The sequence below is a fragment of the Scylla paramamosain genome, chromosome 45, assembly GCF_035594125.1.
Source record: "Scylla paramamosain isolate STU-SP2022 chromosome 45, ASM3559412v1, whole genome shotgun sequence".
NCBI lineage: Eukaryota > Metazoa > Arthropoda > Malacostraca > Decapoda > Portunidae > Scylla > Scylla paramamosain.
This window is the reverse complement of record NC_087195.1, coordinates 3,792,501-3,820,000: the sequence shown is the minus strand read 5'-3', so window position 1 is coordinate 3,820,000 and position 27,500 is coordinate 3,792,501. Positions and strand designations below refer to the sequence as shown.

Here is a 27,500-nt window from a genome sequence, read left to right as displayed (position 1 = left end):
TGTTTTCCTCTCCTTCTTCTTCTTCTTCACGTTATTTATCATTTCCACTGTTTCCTCATTCTATTTTTTATGCTCTCTTCTTCACTCTGTTCTTCATCACCATTCCTTCTTCTCTTTATTCTTTATCCTCTCTTCTTCACTCTTTTCTCCTTCACTACTCTTTCACTTCCTTCATCTACACTTTGTTCATCCTCTTTCCTTCTTCGCTGTCCTTTATCATCATTATTTTTTTCTACCTCTTTTCTTTATTCGTTCAGTGTCACTCCTCTTTCTCTCCTGTTCTTCTTTATTACTCGTCCTTCCCTCTTCTTGATCATCTTCTTCCCTTCTGTTCATTATTATTCGTACTTTCCCCCTTCAACTATCTTTTTTTTCTTCTGTACCTTATATTTACTTCTTCCTCTTCCTCTTTGTCTTGATCTCCATTTCTCCTGCTTTTCTTTAGGCCTCTCTTTTCTCTCCTGTTCTTCGTCTCTTCTTTTCTTCTTCTTTAGACCTTTCCTCGTTTATTCTTCTTTCCTTTACTCCATTCCTTGCTAGCTGTCTCCATTTCTCCTCCTTTCCTCCATCGCTTCTACTCCTCCTTGTCTCCTATTCTCCATTAGTAACAGTCCTTCTTCTCTAATTCCTCCATCTCTCCTTCCGTCCAGACTTCCTCATTCTTACCTCCTCCATCTCTCCTTCCCTCCACCTCTCCTTCCCTGCAAAGCTCCTCATTCTCCTGTTTTGCCTCCATCTCTCCTTCCCTCCAGGTATCATCCTCCTTACTTACTCCATCTCTCCTTCTTCCCTCCTCCATCTCTCCTTCTTCTTGCCTCCTCCTGGCCTCCATCACCACTCCTTGCTACACTCTTCTTTATGTCAGTTTATGTCACAGGGGGAAGGCAGCCAGGCAGCGCGTGTCCCACCAGTCAAATCGCCCCGACACAGCTGCTCCCCTATCACGTAAACATCTCGAGTCATCTGCATACAATAGACACTTCAGGGTTACGATGTCACCTGGTTGTCTCACTGGAAATCTTTACCTTAGATGCTCTCTCTCTCTCTCTCTCTCTCTCTGGTTTCTTCATCTCTCGCTTCTTTTTCCTATTTTTTTTTCTCTCTCTCGTTTCCTGGCTACTTCTTCGTCTCGTTCGTTTAATTTCTTCATCGTTGTTGTCCAGGTTTGTGGTTTGTGGGTAGGGTTGTTTGTTTGTTTGTTTGTTTGTTGGTGTGTTGGTGTGTGGTGTGTGTTATAGTAGTAGTAGTAGTAGTTGTAGTAGTAGCAGTGGTAGTAGTAGTAATAGATAGGAATCGCAATAAAAAAAAAAACAAGAATATGTATTTTAAACACTACAAACCATAAATACATTCAAACAACCAACACAATCAACACACACACTACACAACGCTCCCCTTTCACCTACATTCCATTTATTTCTTAACTCAATTACCCTGAAAAAAAAAAGAAAAACTCATCACACAAGCCCAGACCATCAGACCCCCAATAACAATATCACCTGTAATCAACCTGCCACACGTGAGCGGCAGGTGAGCACTGGATACCTCACTCACCCCTCTCATCCACTCCTCTCTGACTCCCTTTCCCCCTCTGCTCCTAAGCCCTCGCCCTCTCCCTTCCCCCTCCGTCCCTCTCCCCCCCTCACCTTCCCCCGAGGGTGAAGATGCCATCCAATAAGAGGGTGAGCTATCCGCACTCAACCACGCCTACATACGGTTCCCTGCTTACTATTGGTCCAAAGATTTAACCGGAATCTTCCCTATGCCCTCATTTTAAGTCTTATGTGCAGGAGAATAAGGGTGATGGTTTGCGGTGCCCTGTGCGGCTTCCTACGTCTGTTTGGGCGGGTAGGTAGGGAGGGAAGGGCGGCATGGTGAAATGGGCAGTGTAGCGCAGTGTTATAGGGGCGAGAATACACGTCTTTCCCGCTGTGAAGATTCCCCGGGAGTGGTAAAGCCGCAGGGTGTGTGTGTGTGTGTGTATGTGTGTATGTGTGTGTGTGTTTCAGCGAACGCTCAAACGCTGAAACGCTCAACATCGCATATACCCACCCAGCCACCCCACCCAGATACTCCACGCGGCACCCCGGCTGTAAACCCCTCGGCACAACCCCACAGCGCCCTGCATCCCTTGTCAACCTCACTGGAGCGGGTTGAGGTGCGATAGCGGAGGTGAGTGGAAGTGCGGTGCCTGGCGTGGGGTGACCCTGATAAGCTGGGAAGGTGAGGAGGAAGGCAAACGCTCTCAGTTGGTTGGCTGAAGGCGGGCAGAGCGTACGTCTGTCAGCCTCATTACCTCCCTCCTCCCCCTCCTCTCCTCCTCCTCCTCCTACTCCTCCACCTCGCTCCGTCGCCACTCCGTCACACCCGCCGCGGACAATACGGAAGCTTGTTATCCTAGTGCACCTCACACCGCAACCTGAACCTCGCGCTGGAACCTCAGTGAACCCTTTTTGAATTAAGTGTGTGAGGAGAAGAGGATTCCTGCCCTACGGAACGCCGCTCTTTGAGTTTATCGTGGCGTTAAGTTCGGATTCTGTGTTTGGATTCTGGTTTCCTCTCCAGACGTATTTGCATTCTTATCTCCCTTGTGAACTCAGGAGAACATGGATTGATTGACACCCTGACACCTTGGCGCCCTGTCACCATCCCCCTGCTGTCCCTGGCCCTCCTCCCCTCCTCCGCCACCCCAGGCACTCAGGTAACTCGCCTTGACCATCCTGTAAAAAGTGCGTCTTGTAATCTATCAAGCTGCGTGGACAGAAGGAAAGTCACCGCGGAAAACAAACACTGACGTATAACAGAAAATCAAGATGAAGGTGAATAGGGAATAGAAACAAGAGATAAATAATTGATATATATCCCACGTTCTAAGTTTTTAAGGACACGGAAAAGAAAATATTAAGAAAAGAAAAACTACATGAACTAGGAAAATTTTGAAGTGTTATGGAATCGTCAAGATCTAGAACTCAGAACACGGTTGCCTCTCTTCCGAGGACGGCGCTCATTTAGAAGCCCCAGCAAGACCGAGACAGACCCCCCGGTGCTGCTGCTACAGGCTCTGGTGGTGCTGTTGCTGAGGGTGCTGGCGTTACTGCTGCTGCTGCTCCTGCTGTTCCTGCTGCTGCTCCTGCCAGAGGGGAGTCGCCAAAGTCAAGAACGTGAAGGAAACAAGATAATCTCATATTTATCAAGTAAGTTGTTTGAGTTTTCTTGTTAATTTATTTTTATGTTTAGAGAGAGGGAGAGGGAGAGGGAGAGATTGGATCAGTAGCCATGGGCAGTTTGATAATGAGGTGATACTGACAGTTTACCCGCCGATAAAATCACCAATAGATATTATCGATAATAGAAATCTTAAATAATGCATAAATCACATTCACAAAATTGCCTACATCGCATCCAGGCATTATATAAAATAGAAAAAGGCTGGAGGTCCTCGTGTTGGGAACTAGCAAATTGTCTCGTCATATTGTTAGCGACAGATATTGACTCGGAAATAATGGAAGGACTAATGTTGGTCATGATCATAAAAGTTATTGGAGTTCAGGCCGTAGAAATGATCAAGTTATCAAGTTATCCTCGCAATAACGGGCGGCAGGATTTAAGGTGGGCTCATGAAAGTAAGGAGGAATTTATGCTAGCGGTAAATCCATTCTACGAGTTGAGTTAGATAAATGAAGGAGATATTGTATTAGGGAGCTTTTATCGTCAAATTTTCTCGTTGCGAGTTAACAAGTATATGTAAAGGTAACGATGAGGTGATGCGATGTTCAATTTGATGCAGAAGGTGAGGCAGATAAATGAAGCAGATATTGTATTAAGTGGCTCATATCGTAACATTTTCTCGTTTGGAGTTAACAGCTCTATGAATTAGAAGCCACACTTAGTCTTAAGGAGAAAAATCACGAGATAAATTTTAATACTCAAGACTTCAGAGGGACAAAAATACTGGGCAAAAATATAAAAAAGAAATTATAGCAGCTGTAATTGTTGTGTAATGGAGTTTGAAGGCAAAAGTCACTTGTGAAATTATAAGTGAAATTAGAGGGAGAAAATACTGAAAATAAAGGGAAATTCCTTAAAAATCTGTGATACTGAAAATGAAAAAATATAATATCACATAGGATACACTTTAAATAAGTTTAGAAACGAGGAAAATGTAACACACACACACAAAAGAATAACTGTAACATCAAAATAAAACTAACAAAAAAAGCGAAAAAAAGAAAATATAAAGAGAAGCACCAAAATAAAAGTTAAACCAAGTAAAAAAATAGAAAAGCTAAGAAGCACAAATAAACCAAAAGCAGCAACAAAGCCAGAGGAAAGCCACCACAAACGAAAGAGAAAATGATAACGTTGAAAGGGAAAATAATAACACCCAAAGACCAGAAGCTGAGCGGCAGCCGTGTTCCCATATCGATATAATCTGACCCACCACCACCACCACCACTACCACCACCACCACCACCACCACCAGCCTCCCTCGCGCCGCCCCGGGGAGACTTCAAGGCGACCCAAGAAAATTACCCAACCTGTCCTGGATAAAATTGTGGAGATTTCAATGCAATACCTAAAAGTTATCCAAGTTGCAGTACTTTATGTGTAGAAATAATGTCAGAAAATTATTTAAGTTCAATTGTATAGAGTTGAGATTTCAATGTGACACCAGAAAGCTATCCAAGTTGTATTTTATAAAGAATAAAGGGAGATTTCAACGCAATGCCAATGATGTAGGATAGAAGTGATAGGGAAATTTCAACGTAATAGCAAACAGTAATCCAACCTGTACTTAAAAAAAAATGAATAAGAGATTTCTCCCATACGAAAATGTTATCGAAGGTATAATATATTGAAATTAAAGAGAGATTTCAGTGCAATACCCCCTCCCGCCCCCCAAAAAAAAAAATCCAAGCTGTGAGATTTCATTGATGACAACAACTTATCCAAAATCTTGTATATTAAAATAAAAGGGAAGTTTCAGTAAAAGGATAGAAAGTTATCCAAAATACATGTTATTGAAATGAGACAGATTTCAATTCTCCACGATTTTTTCCATCCAAATTGTACTTTATGGGAATGACCCTTGCGTGTGAATGTGGGGGAGAGAGAGAGAGAGAGAGAGAGAGAGAGAGAGAGAGAGAGAGAGAGAGAGAGAGAGAGAGAGAGAGAGAGAGAGGAGCTGGAAAAAGACAAATATTAACTGAAACGGAACAAAAAAGAGGTAATGCTCATAGAGAGAGAGAGAGAGAGAGAGAGAGAGAGAGAGAGAAGGGTTAAGCTAGGGAAAGGGCAAACACTGGCAAAAACAGAGGGAAAAAGGGAAATAACACAAGAAAAAACAGAGGAAGTAGAAAAATGAAGTGAGAAAGGGGGAAAACCGAAAAAAAACAATAGTAAAGAGAAAGGAAGGAAGAATAAAAGGTTGTACAGTACAGAGAGAGAGAGAGAGAGAGAGAGAGAGAGAGAGAGAGAGAGAGAGAGAGAGTGAGAGAGAGAGAGAGAGCAATGCAGGACACATATCCGGTGGACCATAAGAGGAGACCGGCCGCTATTTCTATTCATTTACCTGTATAATCCATTGAATACCTGCACCGGACAGGTAACGGTAGAGGTGACTTGTGGGAGAGAGAGAGAGAGAGAGAGAGAGAGAGAGAGAGAGAGAGAGAGAGAGAGAGAGAGAGAGAGAGAGAGAGAGAGAGAGAGAGAACAAAAAGAGTCACACAACGCGGTATCTCTCATTATACACTAAGAAAAGGATTCCCCCCTTGAAGAACTCCTTAAGTCAGAGGGAAGGACTTGGTCAATCTTACGTTTTGTTTCCTTTCATTCCTTTCCTTCTCTCTGCCTGTGTTTCCATCCTTTATTCATACTTCCTTTTATTTCCTTCTTTTCCTTCACTGTATTTCTTTTCTTCCTTTCTTCCTTGCTACTTTCAACGTTTTATTTCCTTTCCTTCTTATTTTTTAACTATATGTGCTTCCTTCCTTATTTCTTTGCTATATGTTATGTTTTATTCCCTTTCCTCTTATTTTATTCTTTACCCTTTCGTCTTTCTATCCTTTCCTTCCTGCCTTTATCAGTTTCTCCTGTTCCTTATACGTGTATGTATGTCTCTTTCTTCCTCTCACTTTCTCTCCTTTTCCTTATTTATTTTTTTTATTTTTCCTTTATTTCCATCTTGTATTCTCTACTTAACTCAATTTCTGGTATTTATCTGCTTTTATCTTATTTTTATGTCAATTTCTTTCCTTTTTTCTATCTATTAATCTTCTCTGTTCCTATCAATTTATATTTCTTATCTCTCTGTCTCCCCTCATTTATCACAGTTTTTCGTGCACTTTCCTGCACACCTCTCTCTTCCATTTCTTTCACTTTATCAAGCTAATCTGTCCTTCCTTTGATTTTTTTCTTTTCTTCTCTCTCCTTCCCTTTCTTCCAGCTTCATTCGCCTCTATTTTTGATGATTCCTACATATTTTCTTCTTTCTTTTTAGCTTCTCCAATTTTCCTTCGTCTCTTTCTCTTCTAATTCCTTTTTTTGTTTCCTTCTCTGTCTCTCACGCTAAACTTGACTTCCATCGTCTCTTCATCTCAATTTTTATTAATTCCCACATATTTTCTTCCTTCTCTCTAACCCTCTTCTCCAATTTCCTTCGTCTTTAATACCTGCTTTTTTTTATTCTCTCCCTCTCTCTCTTTCTCTCACACTAAATTTCTTCACCAACCTTCTTCGTTTCCATTTTATTGATTCCTGCATATGTGTTAACCTCTACGCCTTCAACTTCAACTTCGGGCACCGTTTTATATCTTTATTATTTCTGTTTATGACCACGACACGTTTGGAGAGCGGATGCATAACACGTAACATATTTCTCCTTTTGCTTCGTGTTTTTCCTCCTAGCGGTCATTCTTACATTGTTAAACCGCTCATTGCTTCGCGCCTTTTTGAGATGAAGCTTCACCCGTAATTGTGTTATTGTGTTCTCAGTTCTTTATATCCTTGTGCCTGATGAAGACGCGTGTGTATGTATGTATGTGTGTGTGTGTGTGTGTGTGTGTGTGTGTGTGTGTGTGTGTGTGTGTGTGTGTGTGTGGGAGGGTTTGGTTTTTATTATTTTGGGTTTTGTGTGTTCGTTGGTGTGTTGGTGTGTTTTGTTTTTTTTTGTATGTTTTTTTTTTTCCATGGTTATTTTGTCTTGTTTGTTTTGTTTGTTTGTTTGGCTGGCTGTCTGGCTGGCTATTGGTCTCTCTCTCTCTCTCTCTCTCTCTCTCTCTCTCTCTCTCTCTCTCTCTCTCTCTCTCTCTCTCTCTCTCTCTCTCTCTCTCTCTCTCTCTCTCTCTCTCTTACAGCTAACTAAATAAACAAACCTAACCTAACTAACAGATAAAAAACTACAAATATCGATGAATTTTTAAGGTCAGGAATTCCAGAGAGGCCTATTAGTCATTATATTCACCCATAACCACTCACCACAGCATCAGCACCTCAACAGAATAAGACACACACGCTCAACACTTCACAAAGCACCAATACAGCCCAGTAAAAATGTCACCCAGACCCTAAGCACCCCACAAAATATTATACAAGAAAGTGACACACCCCTTCAACCGACAAGACATCAATATTGCCTCGTGGAGATGCGACCCACGCCCCATCAGCACCCCAGAGCGTCCCACAGAGTCCTGAAGGAGGTAGAGTATGAACCAGTGAAGCCCCTTAAAAAAATACTACAGGAACTTAAATGTAATCCATGCTCCATAAATATCTTAGAGACTCTCAGGGGAAACAAAATAAGACCCACAGACCATCAAGGACCCCCGGAAAGTCCTAGAAGACCCACACCCCATCAGTCCCCAGACACACAAACTCCATAGGAAATAGAATATAACTTAATGAACCCCCCCAAAAAAGTCCCACGGGAAACAAAGACCCATATCCATGCAAGCCCCAAGAGTCCACACAGGAAGCGAAATATGACCCACACCCCTTAAATCTTGTAAACCCCCACAGGAAACAGCCTCCCTACGACCCCCCCCACCCCAACCCCGGCAGGATCAGAGTTTGCGCGGGCACCCGAAAACCTTCTTATCTTGAAGGCGGCGTGGACTTTCTCGTCACCTCGTGTTGACAGTAATGACGCAATGCTTACCTGCTAAACTCGATTGGCTGTCACCGGACTCCCAAGTTGGCGTCCATTGGTTGGCCTTTCCTGTGTGTCCGGACGAATCAGAGACGGAGAAAGTGAGTGACGGAGAGGTCGTGGTGTGTGTGTGTGTGTGTGTGTGTGTGGTGTGTGTGTGTGTGTGTGTGTGTGTGTTAGCGGTATGCTGCTAATGCGGGTGGTTCTCTCTCAAACGAACAGTCATTGTGGTGGTTAAGACAAAGGTTGGAATGGTGTCATATGTAGTCCTCTTCCTTCTCTTCCTTCTCTTCCTTCTCTTCCTCCTCCTCCTCCTTCTCTTCTCCGTGTGACGAGCGACCGTCGGACACTCGCTACTAAGGCATCGGGCAGAGGAAGGTTGCGTTGTTCTCGTGTTTAGTTGATTTCTCGTTGGGTTTGAAATGTTATTGTATCTCGTGCTCCTTTTGCTGATACGAAGTTGGACTTGTAGTGATCAATGGTATGTGATCGAAATAATAATGATAATAATAATAATAATAATAATAATAATAATAATAATAATAATAATGATATTTCCTTTTTCTTCTTTTTTTCTTCTTCTTCTTCTTCTTTTCTTCTTCTTCTTCTTCTTCTTATTATTATTATTATTATTATTATTATTCTCATTCTTATTATTATTTTCTTCTTCTTCTTCTTCTTCTTCTTCTTCTTCTTCTTCTTCTTCTTCTTCTTCTTCTTCTTCTTCTTCTTCTTCTTCTTCTTCTTCTTATTATTATTATTATTATTATTATTATTATTATTATTATTATCATTATTATTATTATTATCATTATCATTATTATTACTTTTCTGTTATATTCTTTTTAATTCCACAAGGCATCAACATCTTACCAGTAAAAAATTAAAAAAAGGCAACGATTACACATAAAAAAAAAAATTATAATAAATAAAATGAGATAACTGGGCCATAAATAACGTTAAAAGATCAAAATAATAATAATAAAAAAAAAATTACTTGAGCTTGTAATATTCAGTAAGCGGGCATTTGCAGCTCAACACTACAACACTTGTGCTCTCAACACTGCAACACTCGCCCTTCCATCGCCAGTAGCTAAACATAACGAGTGAGGTTTAGCATACTCTTCACACCTTGCTGGAAATTTGTGCAGTTATTAAAATAAAAAAAAAAAAATCATATTATTATAAGTCCTTGAGGGCAAAATAAATATTACTCTTGTCTCATATTTTTTTTTCTGTGGTATATAGAGAAATTGGTATATTTTCTCTTATTTTCCTTCCTCATTAGCAAATCACGTCTTTACATAGAAGAACTGATGCTGTACTGTATATTGTGACTAAGTATTAAAAGAAATATTGTGAGTAGTATGCCTTGATGTTTTTTTTTTTTTTTTTTCGTAGAGATTCATTAGTATTTGTGTTTTCTCAGTTAGTTTATTAGTTGAATAGTTGGTTAGTGAGCTGTAGTGGGATTTATCTCCTCCGTTTTGGTTTGTTGCTAATGTAAATGATTCTTATTTTTTTTTGTTTTCTTTCCTTGTTTCTCATAGTAGAATTTAGGTATTTTCTTATTTTTTCTTGCAAATATTTACCTAAAAAACAAATAAATAAGTAAATAAAGAAAGAAACAAATAGTAATAAATAATAATAAATAATAATAATAATAATAATAATAATAATAATAATAGTAATAATAATATAAACAATAATTATAATAGTAATTGACGTGAACACATTTTTTCTCAGTACACTTTATCTTAGTGCCATTTAGCTGGTCTAGTTTTTATCCTTCCATGTCTCGTTCTCTGACAAGTCCTCTTTTCACGAACAAAAAATACAGCTACTTACAGATAAGAACACATGTTTTTTTTTTTTTTTTTTTACGTTTTACTCATAAACTACTTTCGTTATTGACATTTATATATTACAGCTTTTCTCTCTCTCTCGTAAAATCACAAGATGACACACCCATTTATAAGTATCCACGTAAGAAACACAACACAAGAATATATGTATAACTGCATATGTATAGGTAAGAACACAGTATTAATATGTATGATTTCACAGGTTTCTTAAGGGGGGAGTGTACCTTCGGTGTACCTGTTGTGTAATTTACCTGTGTGTACCTGGAAAGGGGGGTGTATGAATGTATCTATGTAAATATTCCTCCACGGTCACCTTGCTCACCTGGCCATTAATTAAAGATCCGCAGGTGAACTGGAAGGGCGCCGCGTGCGTGTGTCGTGCGGCGGGGAGCACGCACGTATGTTAGTGTGTGTGTGTGTGTGTGTGTGTGTGTGTGTGTATGTTAATGACGCGCTCGTAATGTGTGTGTATGGTGAGTTGTGTGCGTTTACGAAGCCGTGTACGTTATGGTGATGGTGGTGGTGTGTGCACTACACTAATTGGTGTGTGCGTGTGCTTTGTGCGTGTTTGGCGTGTTTGGCGTGAGTTACGGGGGTTGTGTGTGTGTGTGTGTGTGTGTGTGTGTGTGTGTGTGTGTGTGTGTGTGTGTGTGTGTGTGTGTGTGTGTGTGTGTGTGTTTGTGTTTCATATTTGAAGATTTGATGCCTTAGTAGGTAATAATAATAACTATAAACAACAACAACAACAACAATAACAACAACAGCAACCATTACCCCCAAACCACAACAAGCAAACCACAAAAAAAAAGACACCCAAAAAAGTAAAACAATAACAAAAAAAAAGATACCCACACCTTACCTGTGCCTCCACCTGGTGCTAATTGGCAAAAAAAAGGCATCCAGGTGAATAATCCAATTTGGTGTTTTGAAAATGTATCGCTGAGTCATCATGGGTAATTCTGACGGAAGAAGATTGTCAGGGAGAGGGGAGGGAGAGAGGGAGGGAGAGAGGGAGAGTGAGTGGGGAGTGGGAGGGAGAGGAGGAGAAAGAATGGATGAGGTAGGTAAAGAAATAGAGGGAGGGAAGGAGGGGCTACCTGTAAGGAGGTAAACAAGGGAAGGAGAGAAAGGAAGGACGGGAGGGTAAGAAGGAAGGATGGAAGAAAGGAAAGAAGGATGGAAGAAAAAGAGGAAGGAAAGGAAGAAAATAAAAAAAGTAGGATGGAAGAAAAAGAGCAAGGAAGGTAGAAAACAAGGAAGGGAAGGAGACAGGGAAAGTTTAATAAGGGGAGGAGAGAAGAGGGTAAGTGTGAAGTAGGAGGAAGGGAAGGAAGGAAGGAAAATGAAAGATGAGGAATAAAGCAAGGAAGAAAGGAAGGAAAGGAGGAAAGAAAGAACATAATCAACATTTATAAAGAGACAAAAAGCGCCTAAATTAAAACAATGGAATGGAGAAGAAAGGAGAGCGGAAGTATAAAAAAAAAGAATAAGGAAAGAAAGAAAGGAAGGAAGGAAGAGGAAAGAAAAGATACTTGTAAATAGACTAATAATATTCAAAATAAATAAAATTAGGAAAGAATATGAAAGGGTACTTGGGAAATGAAGAAATAAAAGGAATGTAGAAAGGGGAGGAAGAAGGTGATAAAAATTAACATAAAGGAAGTAAAAAGAGAGGGAAGGTACGATACAGGAAAGTCTTGTTAGCGACAGAGAGAGAGAGAGAGAGAGAGAGAGAGAGAGAGAGAGAGAGAGAGAGAGAGAGAGAGAGAGAGAGAGAGAGAGAGTTACACATTCTCATCTTGTTCTTAATCTTAATCCTCTTCGACATACAGTTGATAAATTGTTTGATAATGGAAGAGTAAAAGAAGAGAATAAGGAAATAAAAGTCTAACCTGAAAGAAAACGCGATACACTGCAAAGAAAACGGTAACCTAGTTTAACATTTAGCGTCATTGTCGGATTTCTCACGCTAATGTGTTTCTGATGTGTTGGAAAGGACTCTCTCTCTCTCTCTCTCTCTCTCTCTCTCTCTCTCTCTCTCTCTCTCTCTCTCTCTCTCTCTCTCTCTCTCTCTCTCTCTCTCTCTCTCTCTCTCTCAGTCTCACTCCTGGTGCAAAAACAAGACACAGGTGCAATTAAAATAAGTTATACCAAGATGTTTATGCCACCTTTATTTGCCCAGGTAATGTTAATGCGTCTGTATGTTCGTGTGCCCCTCCCGCCGCCCCTCAAATGTGTACTAATGTTGGCGGATGTTTATAGAAGCACTAAATGTCCCCTCAGTCTGAAACTACAATGGTTTAGCTTATGTTCTCTGTTTCCTTGAGAAGTTTAGTGCATATAGATTAGTATGGGGTTGGTGGTGGTGGTGGGAGTGGTAGTAGTAGTAGTAGTAGTAGTAGTAGAAGCAGTTGTAGTAGTAGTGCCAGAAATATTAAACCCCATATGAAGTGAAAGAAGTAGGAGAAAGAATGAATAAAGGAAGGAATGTAAAAATAATTGAGAAAGGAAAGGAAGTTAGGAATGAAATGAAGGAGGGAAGAAACGAAACAAGTAGAACAAGAGGAAAAGAAAGAGAAAAAGAAGAAAAGTAAGGAGGAAAGGGGTGAACGAGAGAAGGGAATAATAGTAATGGTAGTGTGAAAAGAAGATACAAAATGAAGGAAGGAAGGAAGGAAGGAAGGTCGAAAGGGGGAGAAAAGTTTAAGGTAGTAATATTCATGTAGTTTTTTTAAGTAGTTAATTGTACTTGGAGTTCTATTAGCGTTCATTTAGTACAATTAATACCTTGTGCTGCCTTAAGAGTATACAAGGAATGTCAGCTTTTCTATATGCGAGACGTGGTATGCAAATATGTATGAAAACAATCTTTCTTCCTTCCTTTCTCCATCCCTTTCTTCCTTCCTCCATTTTCCTTCTTTTTTTCTGTTGAGAATTTTTTTTTCTTTTTAATTGGTTGTTTTTTTGTTGTTTGTTTCTTCGTTTCTTTGACTTTTTTTCTTCTTCAATATATATTCTTAATTTTTTCCTTTATTCCTTCCTTTTTTTCTCCTTTCCATACCTTCTTTCCTTGTTTCTTTCTACCGACTGTTTATCTACCTATCTATCTATGCTTCATATCTTTCCTTTCCTTTTTTCTTCCTTCCTTCCCTCTATTCCTCTCTCCTACTTCCCTCTCTCCACCCCAGCTATTATCCTCCCTTCCTTCCCTTCCTCCTTTTCTCCCGTCCCTCTCTCCTTCCACTTCCTTCCCTCCACCCGGCTCTTCTCTCCACCCCTCTTCCTTCATTCACTAACACAAGACACACCAAATAATATATACATAAGTACTCAAATGTCACTGCGGGTGTGTGTACGTTTGAAGTGAACGGGAAAACGCACACACAGGGGAGAACGTGTGCGTATTGCGTGTGTACGTATTGCAGTCTTCAAGTGCACACAAGAATGGACATCGACCGGACGACAAATCCAAGTTAGATCGAGATAAAAGAGAGAGAGAGAGAGAGAGAGAGAGAGAGAGAGAGAGAGAGAGAGAGAGAGAGAGAGAGAGAGAGAGAGAGAGAGAGAGAGAGAGAGAGAGAGAGAGAGAGAGAGCAAAAAAATGTCACACAAACCGGACCGTAAGAGATAAATAAGGAGCTTTGTGAGTGTTGGAGGTCTCTCTCTCTCTCTCTCTCTCTCTCTCTCTCTCTCTCTCTCTCTCTCTCTCTCTCTCTCTCTCTCTCTCTCTCTCTCTCTCTGGTTTTCAATTTTCTGTGCTTTTTCTTTGACTTTTCTTTTTTTTTTTTTTAGTTTTCCTTTTATTTTTCTCTTTTGTGTTTATTTTCTTTAATCTCTCTTAAATCCTACTCTGTTCTCTCTCTCTCTCTCTCTCTCTCTCTCTCTCTCTCTCTCTCTCTCTCTCTCTCTCTCTCTCTCTCTCTCTCTCTCTCTCTCTCTCTCTCTCTCTCTCGCCCGAACGCCAATCTGTTCAACACCCAGATAAAAATTGCACTAATCCCACTCCAGATCATTATCATAAATTCCTCACGTCGAACTCTCCAACACCCAAGTAAAAATTGAAGTAGCATTTTCTTTATCATTCCAGAGACTCACCTGGAAATACCTGATATCAGTATTATTATTATTATTTTATTTATTTATTTTATTTTATTTTATTTTGTTTTATTTTTTGCCCAGGTGAGTTTACGCTACTTCATTCTGTCTCTGCTGTTTGGTACATTTTGAGACGTTATATGGACAAAAATGCAAGGTCTATTCCGTTTTCTACTCTTCTTTCTTGTATATGCTTATAAAGGTTTCATTCGTTTTGCTGCGAAGTGTTGCTTTTTGTTGTGAAAGAGTTAAGGCACAAAAAATTATGTTAGTGGATCTTAAATACTATCTAGAGTGTCTGGTTTTATTTTGTATTTTTTTCTTGTTTTTTTTTTTTAATCTATTTCTTGTGTCATTTCTTTTTTCTATACCACCATCGTCTTGTTTAATCTTATTTCTCTTTTTTTCTTGTTTTATCTTGTTTTCTATTATGTTTACGTTGACCCACCATTTTCAGTTCTTAAATACCACCTTTCTTAGTCTTATTTCTTTTTTTTTTTGCTTTTTTTCTCTCATTTACATGTTTCTTTGTAATTTTCCTTACTTCTTATTCTTTATCCATTTTTCACGATTTCTCTTGTTCTTCTATTATTTTTGTCTATTATTTTTTTCTCTTGCTCTTTCTTATTTTATCTAGTATTATATTTCTGTCCGGCTCACTATTCCCAGTCCTTAAATACCACAAAGATTGCCTTACTTACTTTCATTTCTCTTCATTTACTTTTTTTTTACTATTTTTTACTATATTCTCGTGCACCCCACCTTCGCCAGTCTCCCAGTGGTTGCCCTTATTGAGTTTATTGCAGGTAACGGCGTGTTCGCTGCTCCAGGTGCCTCAGGTGTAACGTTTCACTGCCTCGGCTTCCTCCGTTCAAATGACACCGAGACACTGTTCATTGGAGTCTTTATGGCGAAGCTTATGTTCCGATTCACTTCACTGGCACTGAAACTTTTGGGTGAAGCTCCGATTATGTGTGGTAGATAGGAGTGAGAGATTGAGGGAAAGGTCACAGCGGTGGTGGTGGTGGTGGTCTAATCTTCTACCTTTTCTATCTTCTGGTTTTTCTGTATTGAGTTTTGCATAGATGAAGTTCATGATTCTGCCCACCGAGCCACGAGGACCCAGTAAGTTTTAGTATGCAAGAAGAAATCGGAAATGAGTAATGTGGTCGAGGGAAATGTAAAGAATTAAATGATATTTTCGTGGTGGTGGTGGTGGTGGTGGTGCTGCTGGTGTTTATTTTTCACCGTCTGATTCCCTTGTGTTAAATTTTACATAGAAAGGTTTAGTATACGATAAAATAAGAGCATAAATAAAAGTAATATGAAGAAGTGAAATGGAAAGGACTAAATGCAGTCTTTCATGAACAAGGAAAAGACAGAATGGAAAGTAACACAAGAAAAAAACAAAGGAAGAGAACAAAAAAATACTAAAGGAAAATTAAAACTAAATAAGAAAGGAATAAAGAAAATCATAAAAGAACAACTAACGATTATATAAACAAGTGGACTAAATTCCAGTAATAACATGATCAGAGGAAGCCAGAGAGAAAAAATGTTCAATTAGACGAGAGTAAAAAAAGCTGAACTATAAACTACATGAATTAATTAACCAGAAAAATGGCAACTGAAAGTAATATTAACAAGTAAACTAAATTTCGGTAATAATTTAATTAGAAACCATTAGTTATATGCAAGAAAAAAAAAATCAAATAACTAGAGGCGTCCAATTAGCATAATTAACACAAGGTATGCAAATGAGTCTGATTATTATGGTAGCAAATAGCAAGTATAATTTTACATTGCAAATCATCCTGGTATAATTATAATGATAAACAATACAAAAATAAATGAGGAAAAATTAAATGTAAAACATATTGGCTTTCTTGGATTATGTGCGCGGGAAATGCCTGACACACACACACACACACACACACACACACACACACACACACACACACACACACACACACACACACACACACACACACACACACACACACACACACACAAATACCAGGCAATCAAACAAACAGTCGTCTTTCTTATGATGTGACCTAAAAATCTATATAAGCCAACGAACAGATTAGAAAAGAAAGACAAAATAAAAATAAATAAGTAGCACAATTGATGCATTCATAATGATAATAATAATAAGAAGAAGGGGAACAAAAACAACAACAACAACAATAATAATAATAATAATAATAATAATAATAATAATAATAATAATAGAAAGGACAAAAACAAAAACAGACAAGAAAATTCCCTGAAAACCCCGGGAAGCCAGGATCTGAGTCACGCCTCTTAGCTAAATCACAACAGCCAGCAGAAAACACGGCTCTTTATCACTAAAACAACTGTGACGACCAACACGGGCGTCACCAAGCGTCACCAAGGCACACCAAACCACGGAGAACACCACGCTACCCGCCACGACACCGCACTCACACACACTCACACGCAATCACCACGCACGGCGGACATTAAACAGTATCGCACTAATATCACCAGGTAAACTCGCTCACAAACCCGCGTCGCCCAGGTAAACACAGGTAAGGAAAGTACGTGGAATTATCGCCATTATCACCAGCAGAAAATTATTTAGACATTGGTATCGTCGGCATCAGAAATTACCAGGTACAACGTTTCAAGGCACACCTGTCCGAATTCGCGCGCTTTGGTACGATATTATCAGTTCCAGGTGAGGTTCCGACTCGCCAGGTACGAACAGGTAGCGTGTGGACCCTTCCTTGCCTTGCCTTGCCTTCCCTGCTTCCCCAGTGATACCTGTACACTCACTTGGGTCACCGCGCCACATTGCTATCCGGAAATATCACTGTTTGTTCCTTCCTTGCTCTAGAACACCTGTGGCTTACCTGTTTCGCTTGTGACTTCCTTGTGAACACCTGAAAAATAATACCTGTGCATTCACCTGGGCCATCTCGCCTTATTATCACATTTAAAAGATACCTGTTTGATTCTTCTTTCGCTTTAGGACACCTGTGGCTCACCTGTTGCTTGTGACTTGATTAAGAACACCTGAGGAATAATTGTACTTCCATTATTGTTTGTCTTTTGATCTCGCCACATTTCTTTCTATTTTAAGAGATTTGATTTGATGTTCTCCTCTTTGTCCTAAAACTGATTGCTTGAAAACACCTGTGCTCTACCTGTACCTGGTGACTTAGTACTTGTGAACACCTGGAAAATATTGCACTTCTATTGTTGCCGTTTGTCTTTTTGTCTCCTCATTTCTTTCTGTTGCAAGTGATTTTATTTGACACTCGCCTATTACGTCCTTAAAATACTTGTCGTTGTATTACCTGTAGCTCACCGGCGCTTCAAATACGACTATTATTATTTGCTGGCTGGTCGCATCTCACTTCCTCCCCTTTTGTTTGTGTTTGATGAATCGTCTCCTCTGTTTCATAAAGCTCATGAGTTTACCTGTGGGAAAATAAGGTCGGTGAAACAAAGAAGCTAAAAGAAAGGTTGTAATAGTGTAAACAAAGAATGACAATGAAGTTAAGGAGAAAATTGTAAAATATGCAAGAATAAATAAATAAGCGTTTGAGAGAAGGGTAAATTCAAGAGTTGTGAGTAAAGGATGGTAAATTATTGATATAAGAATGTTAAGAAAATAATTTCAAAAGTTCTGAGAAAATATAGATAAGCTGTGAATATACGAGTGTTAAGATAGGAATAATGGGTAACGAAAAGAATACCAAGAGTTTCAAGAAAACAAAAAGACAAATTTTGAATGTTGAGAAAGAAATAACGAACAATGAAAAAAGACACAAGACAGAAGATATTGGCGACAACATATAAAAGCAGATTAATAAGACAAAGAAGAAGAAGAGGAAAGAATAAGAGTTTTTGAGCAAATAACACACTGAAAACATAACATTGAGAAAAGTATAATGAATAACGACCATCAGAACCTTAACCCTTTCAGTGCAATACGAAACAATTAACAACACCAGAAGTAAGGCATGAAATCTTTATAAGCATCTACAAGAGAGAGAAAGGAAACACAAACAATAGATTTTCCAATTTCTACCCAGTTAAAAGATTGGAGGTGGCTGTGGAACAAGAAAAGGTGCCTCAAGGTGAATAGAAATTAAGGAAAAACATACCAAATAGAAATCAAAGGGTTAATTAAACACCGTGTCTTAAGCAGGTGAGGGACTAATGACCTGTATTACCTGTGTCATTAAGCCTCCACGAAGGTGACGCTCGGCTTCTGCAGGTACAGTGGCTTTCCCTCATTGGCTTGCATTGGGCGGGACTGCCAGACGCGATCACTGTCTTGCTATGCTCCTCAGCGCCACGGGGAGCAGGAGACACTGGATGCAAGCAAAGAGGAGTCCCTGGTCGTCTGTTCTTCTGTCCTCCTCCTCCTCCTCTTCCTCTTCCTCTTCCTCTTCCTCTTCCTCTTCCTCCTCCTCCTCCATCTGTCACCTTAATTTTCTAATGCATCTTTTGTTTCTTATTCCTCCTCCTCCTCGTTCTCCTTCTCCTTCTCCTTCTCCTTCTCCTTCTCCTTCTCCTTCTCCTCCTCCTCCTCCTCCTCCTCCTCCTCCTCCTCCTCCTCCTCCTCCTCCTCCTCCTCCTCCACTCCTCCCCTTGGTTTTGCAGGTGTCTTCTATGCGACAGGAGGAGGAGGAAGAAGAGGAGGAGGAGAAATAAGACACAAAAGATACATTAGAAAATTGAGGTGACAAATAAGAGGAGGAGGAGGAGGAGGAGGAGGAGGAGGAGGTCAAAGGGACATTCAGAGAGGCAATCAACATCACAGACTTGGGATGCTGTGGTGGTCTGGTCTGGGCGCCTTCCTGGGACGCGCATGAGAAGTTTTGGTACCTTTATGAAAATTTCCTACTTTCTCGGCTATCTTGGTGCCTGTGGGGGCTGCTGCATGCGTGGCAGTCATTGGTAGTGGTGGAGCAGTACAGCACGTCCATTTCCATTGTGTCTGGTGGGTTATCTGTCCTGTGTCCTGCGAGCTAAGAATCTTCTGTTTGTCAGACTAAAAACTCGGTAATTTTTCTTTTCTCGTGTTTTTTTTTATTGCGTGTTTTTTTTCTATTTATCAGGTTGAAAACACGTTAATTCCTCTTTTTGCATCATTTTCTTCTATAAGTTTTGATAATATTTCTTCCCTTGCGTGTTTTTTTTTTTTTATGTCAAGAAGGCTGGTCAAGGGAGAACATAAAAAAAAAAATGAAAGGTTCTTACAATATCACTGTCAATCTGCCATTTCTTCAGACATAAAACTCACAAACTTCTCTTTATTCATCATCCTCTTCTTCCTTATTTCCCTTATTCCCTTGTTTTGCTTTATTCTTACATATCACGGGAGATAACCAAGGAAACGTAAAACAAAACAAAAAAGAAAGAAAACTGTTTATAATGCCACTCAGAAAAGCAACACTAAATGAACCGAGAGACACGTAAAACAACAAAAAACAAAAAAAAAATAAAAGACAACTCTCAGAAAAATGCCACTCAGAAAAGCATCACTAAATGAACCGCGAGAGTCAACCAACATAGCCAACAAATTTCCAGGTGTCATGAATTATGACTGCAATTAAACTTCACTCTTAGCCTCGTCTCCTCCACTCTTCCTCACGCTTTCTCCCTCTCCAGTCGTGTTTCATCTTGGGTATTATTGCTGCTTTCACTAATCCCACTAATTCCTTGCGTTCAAATCACTTCCTCTCGTGTGCGGAGATTGTCAGTGGTTCAGAGGCCTTAAGAGTGAGAGAAAACGAGAGAACACGGAAGGTAGAGGCAGTGAGAGAGAGAGAGAGAGAGGGGGAGGGGGGTTGCTTACTTGACATCTAGCCACAATTGTACCTTAGTATATATTAATTTGCACCTGTGTCAAGATAGAGATGGCAGCTCCCCTTGAGGTACTGCGTGTGATTCTACCTTATTGCTTTATTGTTTACCTGAGAATCACCTGGGAATCATTTAAGAACCATTTGTTATTTGTAAAGCCTTGTTATATCAGATTTTGAAGTTTATTAAGCTGGATTCTTAAGCTTGGCACACGTGATGGTGCTTCCTTCATTATTTACAGCTAAACGTCATCTGAGAATTAGCTTAGAGTCACGTTAGGATCACCTGTTGTTAGTGAAGCTTTGTCATGACAGATTCTGAAGCTTGCCAAACGATATTCTGACTGATTTCTTTATTCCTTACATCTAAGCATCACTGGAGGATCACTTAATCACTTGCAATTAATGAAGCCTTGTCACCGGATTCTGAAGCTTGTCACATTAGAATCTGAACAATTCCTTTAGTCTTCGCCGCTAAGCATCACCGGAGCATCATTTAGAATCACTCCCTTATTATTTATTTATTTATTTATTTATTTATTTATTTTACGTAAGTGTCACTGGCCAAGGGAAACAAAACCGAAAAAAAAAAATCCCACTTATGCGCCAGTCCCAAAAGAGACATCAAGAGAATCGTCGAAAATTGAAAGATAAGCGTCTTGAAACCTTTTGAAAGAGTTAAATCATGGGAAGGAGGAAATTTCAGAAGCAGGCAGGGAGCTCCAGAGTTTACCGGAAAAAGGGATGAAGTTTCCTGTCGTTAATTAACCCTTGTCACACCAGATCTGACAAATTCACTTATAGAATCACCGACTTTTCCAACCAGAATAGGATCAAACTTGCCACACCAGACTCTACTTCCTTTACGACTTACAACTAAACACCACTTAAGAATCATCACAAAATCACCTTACAAACACCTGTTCAATCAGCCCCTCACACATTCCTCCCTACCCAGAAGGTCTTCATGTAGTTAAAATCTGCCTTTTTATTTATTTATTTTTATTTTTTACCAGCGTTCCCTCTTTCTCGCAATGGTCAGCTGATTCCTTATGCATTCCGCCCACATGCCTGCCTCGCTTGCCTGGAAAAGAAAGATGTTTATTAATAATTGGAGGATGAATGGAAAACTATGTGCCTGGAATACCTCAGCAAGATTCTGGTAGCATAAAGAGACTGGCATGCCGGAAATATTAGGAGGAATGCGAGAGAAAATAAGGGAGGAGAAGGGAATGAAGGGGTGAATGTGCAATGAAGGAAGTGTAGAAGGAAAGAGGGAAGGTAGGAGTAAATGAAGGAAATTGTAAAGGAAGGAGTGAAAGAAGAGAGAGATGAAACACAGTGAGTAGGTGAAGGAGGGAATAAATGGGTGATGAAAGAAGGATGTGAAGGAAGGAAGGGCTGAATGGAAGAAGGATGGAAGGAAGGAAGGAAGGACTGAATGAATGGAGAAAATACGAGCAGAGATGTAACTGAAGGAATGAATGTGTAAGGAAGGGAAGGATGAATGAAGAGATATTAAAAAAAGAATGTAAAATAAAACGGAGGAAGGATATGAAGGAATAAAGGAGTGGATGGATGAAGGAAGGAAAGAAAATACCTAACAGAATTCAAGAGACGTTAATGAAAGAAGGGAGACGTGAAGGAATGAATAAATAAAGAAAAAAGGAAAACGAGGAAGGAAAGGAGGAAAGAAGACAACTTGACACATTCTTCTTTATTTCTTTCCTTCCTACATGAGAAAGGAAACTAAAGAAAGAAGGAAGGAAGAAAAAGAATGAATGGGGGTAATGAAGAATACCTGTTTACGTGTATAGTGAATGAATGAAGGAGAAAGGTAATAATGAAGTAAACGAGGGAGGAGATGAAGGAGGGAGACTAACACGCACTTCTTTACATATACAAATAAATAAATAAATGAATAGATAAATGTATAAACTCGATAACTAGAAAGAAAACAAGTGAAAAATAGTGATGAAGGAAGGGAATGAAGAAAGCGACGAAGGAAGGAAACTAACACACACACACACACACACACACACACACACACACAATGAGAAATAATGTATAATTCAATAACTAAAGAAAATGAAAAATATAAATGAAGGAGGGATTCAAGGAGGGAGTGAAGGAGGCGAAGATGAAAGGAAAGCAAGACAAACTCCCTTTTTCTCCACTAAAACAAAACTCCTTTATTCTTTACCAAAAAAAAGTGTATGTCAAAAAAAATCAAGTGAAAGACAAATAATGGAGGCGATGAAGGAGGAAAACTAACATACAACCCTTTCTCTCCCTCCTGCAGGATGAACCAGCTGTGCAAGGTGTGTGGAGAGCCCGCTGCTGGCTTCCACTTCGGGGCCTTCACCTGTGAGGGATGCAAGGTGAGACGCCCTACACACGAGGACACATTCATCTTGACAACTAAACGCTATTATGATTCTTCCTCCCCCCCCCCCCCATCACACCATCACGTCCCCCTGTTTGCCCCCATCACGTTCCCGTAAACACTGTTATTTCTTTGTTATTGGTCTGTTTTTCCTCTTATCTTCCCACACAGCGCTCATTACCCATCACTTCCCATCACCACTCATCTCTTCCCTCGTAAATATCCTTCCTAATGCTTCCTCTCACGGTCCCTCTCACTCACTCACTCAGTCAGTCACTCATCTCTCTCGCTCCATTACTCCAGGTTGTCTTCTGTTCATTGCCTGTTCCTGTGACTATTACAACGTCATTTGCAATAAAAATCTTCTCACATTTCTTTTTATTCTTATCGTTTCTCTTTCGTTCCTCTTCGCATTTTTTTTTATCGTTCATCTTTCATTTCTTTCCGTACGTTCCTGTGATTTACAACGTCTACTTACACTTATTTTGTATCCTTATCGTTCGTTCCTTTATCCCTCTCTTCTTATTCATCATTACTCATTCTTCTACTCATTCCTTTCAAGTTCTTATGACTTTTGTATCATCTTCTGTTTATCCCTTTCGTTGCTCCCTTATTCTTCTCTCACCTCCCATTCACCCTTACTCACCCTGTTCTCTCTCACTCACCCTCCTATCACTCCCCATTTCGTCTCCCTCATTCTAAAGAAAACATCCCAGCGTTTTAATTTTTCTACCTTGAGACTTTTCACCTTGCCGCGCCAATACACCTTAGTCACCTGTATTAGCGGCGGCAGGTGAGCTGTTACTGTTGTTACTGCTATCACTGTTCTTCTAAGTGACACCTTCATGTTCTGTCTAGTCGTTGTTTTCATTTCCCTTACGTGAAAATCCTTATCTTTTTGTGTCAATAAAGTTTACTCGTAGTCACCTGAATTAGCACTGCCAGGTAAGTTATCACAGGTAATTTGGCCTCTGATTTCATTGTTCTCCAAATTGATACATTCATTTCGGTTAGGTTTGATTAAGTTTTCAGTGCTGTCTCAATTAGCATGCTCTTTTCCCACGGTGGTTAGGTTAGGTTTTGGGTAGTTCAAGTTAGGTTGGGTTTTGTTTAGGTTTGCTTAGATTAGGTTAAGTTTTCACTGCTGTCCCAATTAACGCGGTCTTTTCCCAGTTAGGTTACGTTATGGTTAAGTTAAGTTAGGTTAGGTTTTCACTGGTGTCGTATTTAACACGTTCTTTTTGCAGTTAGATTATGTTTTGGTTAGGTTAGGTTAAGTTAGGTTAGATTTCGTTTTATTTAGATTATGTTAAGTTAGGTTTCCACTGCTCTTCTAATCAACATGTTAGGTTAGGTTAGGTTGAACTATGTTAGGTTATTTTAGGTTTGGTTAGGTTTTGTTATGTTAGGTTTTCACTGCTCTTCTAATCAACACATTCTCCTCCCGTTCCCAGTCGTTCTTCGGCCGCACGTACAACAATCTGTCACAAGTGCACGAGTGTAAGAACGGCGGGCAGTGCGTGATCAACAAGCAGAACAGAACCTCGTGCAAGGCGTGCAGGCTCCGGAAGTGCCTCATGGTGGGCATGTCCAAGAGCGGCTCAAGGTGAGGAATGCGTGGCCTTTGTTTTCTGAGGGCGTGTTTGTGGTTGGTGACTGGTGATTTGTTCTTATAACTGTGCTTTTTGTTCATTTTTTTTCTCTCGTTTTGTTTTATTTCTATCTTTTTGTGGCCTTTGTTAGTTTTCTGAGGGTTTGTTAGTGGCTGGTAGCTGGTGACTTGCTTTTTCTTTTTTTTTTTTCTTATCTGCACTCTAAGTTTATTTGTGTCTAGGTTTTTGTTTTTTCTCCTTCCTTTTTTCTTTATTTCAGTTTTTCGCTTTGTGGTCTTTATTTGGTTTCCTAGGGCGAGTTGGTAGTTCGTGATCGCTTGCTTGTTTTTTCCCTTTCTCTTACTTGTACTCTAAATTAACTAGCGTTTTCTATTTATTTATTTATTTGTTTCTCTACCATTGCTCCATTATTTTTTATTTATTTATTTATTTTTTTGCTTGTTTGGGGCATAAGTGACTGGTGGTTTGCTTTCTCTTACACCTGTGTTCTAAATTTACCTGTGCTTTGTGTTTATTTTTCCCTTCCATTGTTCTTTTCAGTTTCTCTTTTTGTCTCGAATCTTTTATCTTTCGTCTTCCATCTCCATTAGAACCTTTATCATCATCCTTGTCATTGTTCACGTCTTTATTGTTTCTTCTTCTTATTCTGCTGTTTTTAGTATTATTCTCGTGCCTGCTTTCCACTTACTGCTTTCATTGTTTTAACTCATCTTTACCATAACTATCATCAACACTATCATTCTTTTATTCCTCGTCTCCTTCTCTTCTCGCAGCAGTAGTAATAGTAACAACAGCAACAATAGTACTAGCCCTTGGAAGATGCGACATAAATACTACCCGTGCCTGTGGGAGTCACTGTATAAACTTTTGTATGATAAATCGGTGATATTTTAGCCCCAAACTCCAGCACAGCCATCGATAACAGATTGAGATATTCAGGAAACGCGCCAAACAAGGGTAGCGATTTACTTTCACATTCATATTTCACCCAGAGCTTTCAATCTGCAAAAGGACACTTAGGCTCTTACACATTCTGACGGGGGGGAAAGTAAACAAAGCTCCATACTAAGGGTGACTTATTTGCCACGTGATCTTGGAGCTGTTTATATAATGCATCTTTTTCCTACTATGACCTTTACTTACCTGCGAATTCTCATGCACTGGGTGAGGTTAAGTTAGCTCACCATTGTGGGGACATAAGCTGGTGGTCATGGCTTGCTTAGCTTAAGAACTAAAGCAATTTTCTGATATCTAAAGGTGGGAAGGGATGGGAGGGTTTAGGAAAGGTTGGGATGGTGTAGAAAGGAAGGGGAGGGGAAGCAGTGGGGTTAGAACGCTGAAGGAAAGGGTGTAGTACATTGGAGGGAGAGGGAGAGAGGAGTGTAAAGATGAAGAGGGTGTAGGTTCAAAACAGCGGGAAAGACGAGGGCAAGAGGAAAGACAAAGAGAATAAGGTGGGTATAATGCAGAGATAAAAGGATAAGCGTATAGACAGAAGGGAGAGGAGCGTGCCAGGGCGTGTATTATAGCAGGGTAGCATAGGAGGGTGTAGCAATGAGTGTGCAGGGAACAGTGTGACGGGAGGACAGTAAGTGTAGGAAGGCTGGGGAGTTTAGTGGGGATAGTTTGGCAGAAAGGATGTGACAGGGCGGCGGCAGGGTGTGGCAGGGATGGGCGAGGAGGAAGAGGGACTGGGAAGGAGGAGGGTGAGGAGGGAGGAATGAGGAGGAGGGACCAGGAGGAGGAGAAGGGAGTGGGAAGGAGAGAATGCTGGAGGAAAGTTAACTCATGTATCTTTTGTTGTTGTTGTTCCGCGACAGGTACGGCCGCCGCTCCAACTGGTTCAAGATCCACTGCCTGCTGCAGGAACAGGCGTCCCAGCTCTCCAAGGGGCTGGAGGGGGGCGGGGGAGGGGGTGGCGGGCCAGGGGGACACCTGCCGGGGGGGCTGGCGGGGTCTCTCTCCCTGTCCCCCGCCTCCATGCCCGCCCTGTCGCCCTCCAAGTCAGAGGACGAGGGCAAGATGGACTCACCGCTCATGTCCTCGCCGGAGAGCTGCGCGTCCGAGGGCAGCGTGGAGGTGGAGCTGTGCAAGGTGTCCGGCAAGGAGGAGGGCGGCGGGGGGCGGCGGGAGGCGGCGGCGGCGGCGGCGGCAGGCTTGTCTCTGTACGGCCTGCACCCCGGCCTGTCCCTGCTGCACGCCTCCCACCTCTACTCCCGCCTCTACCCCTCCCTGCCCCTCTACCCAGGCCTCGCCCCCTCCCTCCTCGTGCCCCCCGTGCCCCGCCCCCACCCGCCACAGAGCCCCCCCAAGGACCGCCCCTCCTCCAGCAGTCCCCGCGGCCCCGCCTCGCCAACCCGCCCCATGTTTGAGTACCCGCCACCACTCGCCCCGCCCCCCCTCGGCCTGCCCCCCTTTGCCCTCCCCCTCGGCTTCCCCTGCCCCAGGAAACGGGTGGCTGACTCTCCCCTGGGTGAAGGCCCGCACGCCCTCAGCCCCCGGGTGTGGGAGGCCGCCCCCGCCCCAGAGCAGGACGCCCCCATGGACCTGAGCGTCAAGCGGCAACGCCTCCTGCCCCCCCTGGCCTCCTCCACCCCCGTGTCGCCCCCAGTCTCCCCGCCCACCGTCACTAAAACGCCCCCCACCCCCGTGGACCTCACCACCAAGGCGTGAGGACCCCGCCCCCCATGGTACAAACTGCCCCTTCCTCACCCCTCCCCCCATTCAAGTGCCCCTTCCTGCCCCACCCATCCCTGCCTCGCCTCCACCCTCTCGTGTTTCCAGTCTCCTCCTATTACTCCTCCTCCTCCTCTTCCTCCTCCTCCCATCCCTCTCATATTTCTCTCTCATCCCTCCATTTCCTCAGCATTACTCTTCCTTCTCCCTCTTGCTCCTCCCTTCTTCAATAGTCCCTATTCCTTGCCACTCCTCCTCCTCCTCCTCCTCCTCCTCTTCACCTGAGGACACAATCAATCAAGAGGTGTGACAATACCTACATTTTTTACCTGTCTCCACCTCACCTCAACAGCTCCACACCTCCTCCACACCTCCACCTATCCACACTTGTACTGTTATCCTCCCTTACTTGTCCCGAGTTTCCGGTAGCCACCACATTTGTCCATCTGTCTATACCTTTTTATCGCACCTGTCTATTTTGTTACCTGTCCTCCTCCTCCTCCTCTTCCTCCTCCTCCTCCTCCTCCTTCTCCCCTTTATCAGCTCCCAGTTCCTCCCTCGCCTCTATCCCCTCCTCCTTCCCCCCCACAAATACCCCACCTCCTCCCCGTGCCTCCCCCCTTACCCCCCCCCTGTGCAAGGTGTTCCACGGCCGGGCTGGAGAAAATGGAGGCCGGGGCGTGGAGAAAACGGGAATCAACCCAGAAGTGCAATGGTAATAGTAATAATAATAATAAATAGAGGGAATAGTAAACACGGAGATTAGAAAGAAATACTCGGAAAAAAAATTGAAGAGGTGGACGTTTGTAATTCTTAAACGTTTATAATGACTAATTTTGACTTGTTTTCGAGGCTATTGTCGGCCTTACGTCC

General features: G+C 41.4%; 1 protein-coding gene across 3 annotated transcripts in view; it reads left to right on the top strand.

The window, feature by feature from the left end:
• LOC135094282 (knirps-related protein-like) overlaps positions 1-27,500 on the top strand; it is a 144,489-nt gene that overhangs the window by 116,616 nt on the left and 373 nt on the right. For 2 of the 3 annotated variants that reach the window (XM_063994265.1, XM_063994264.1), the window contains 3 exons: positions 22,255-22,333; positions 23,793-23,944; positions 25,772-27,500. The exon at positions 25,772-27,500 is cut by the window's right edge and continues 373 nt beyond it. In XM_063994265.1, the coding sequence (XP_063850335.1) occupies positions 22,256-22,333; positions 23,793-23,944; positions 25,772-26,624 (1,083 nt within the window). In that variant the 5' untranslated portion in view covers position 22,255 and the 3' untranslated portion in view covers positions 26,625-27,500. Of the gene's footprint in view, positions 1-1,505; positions 3,195-22,254; positions 22,334-23,792; positions 23,945-25,771 lie in introns of those variants that run through there. The other variant, XM_063994263.1, reaches the window with a different exon arrangement.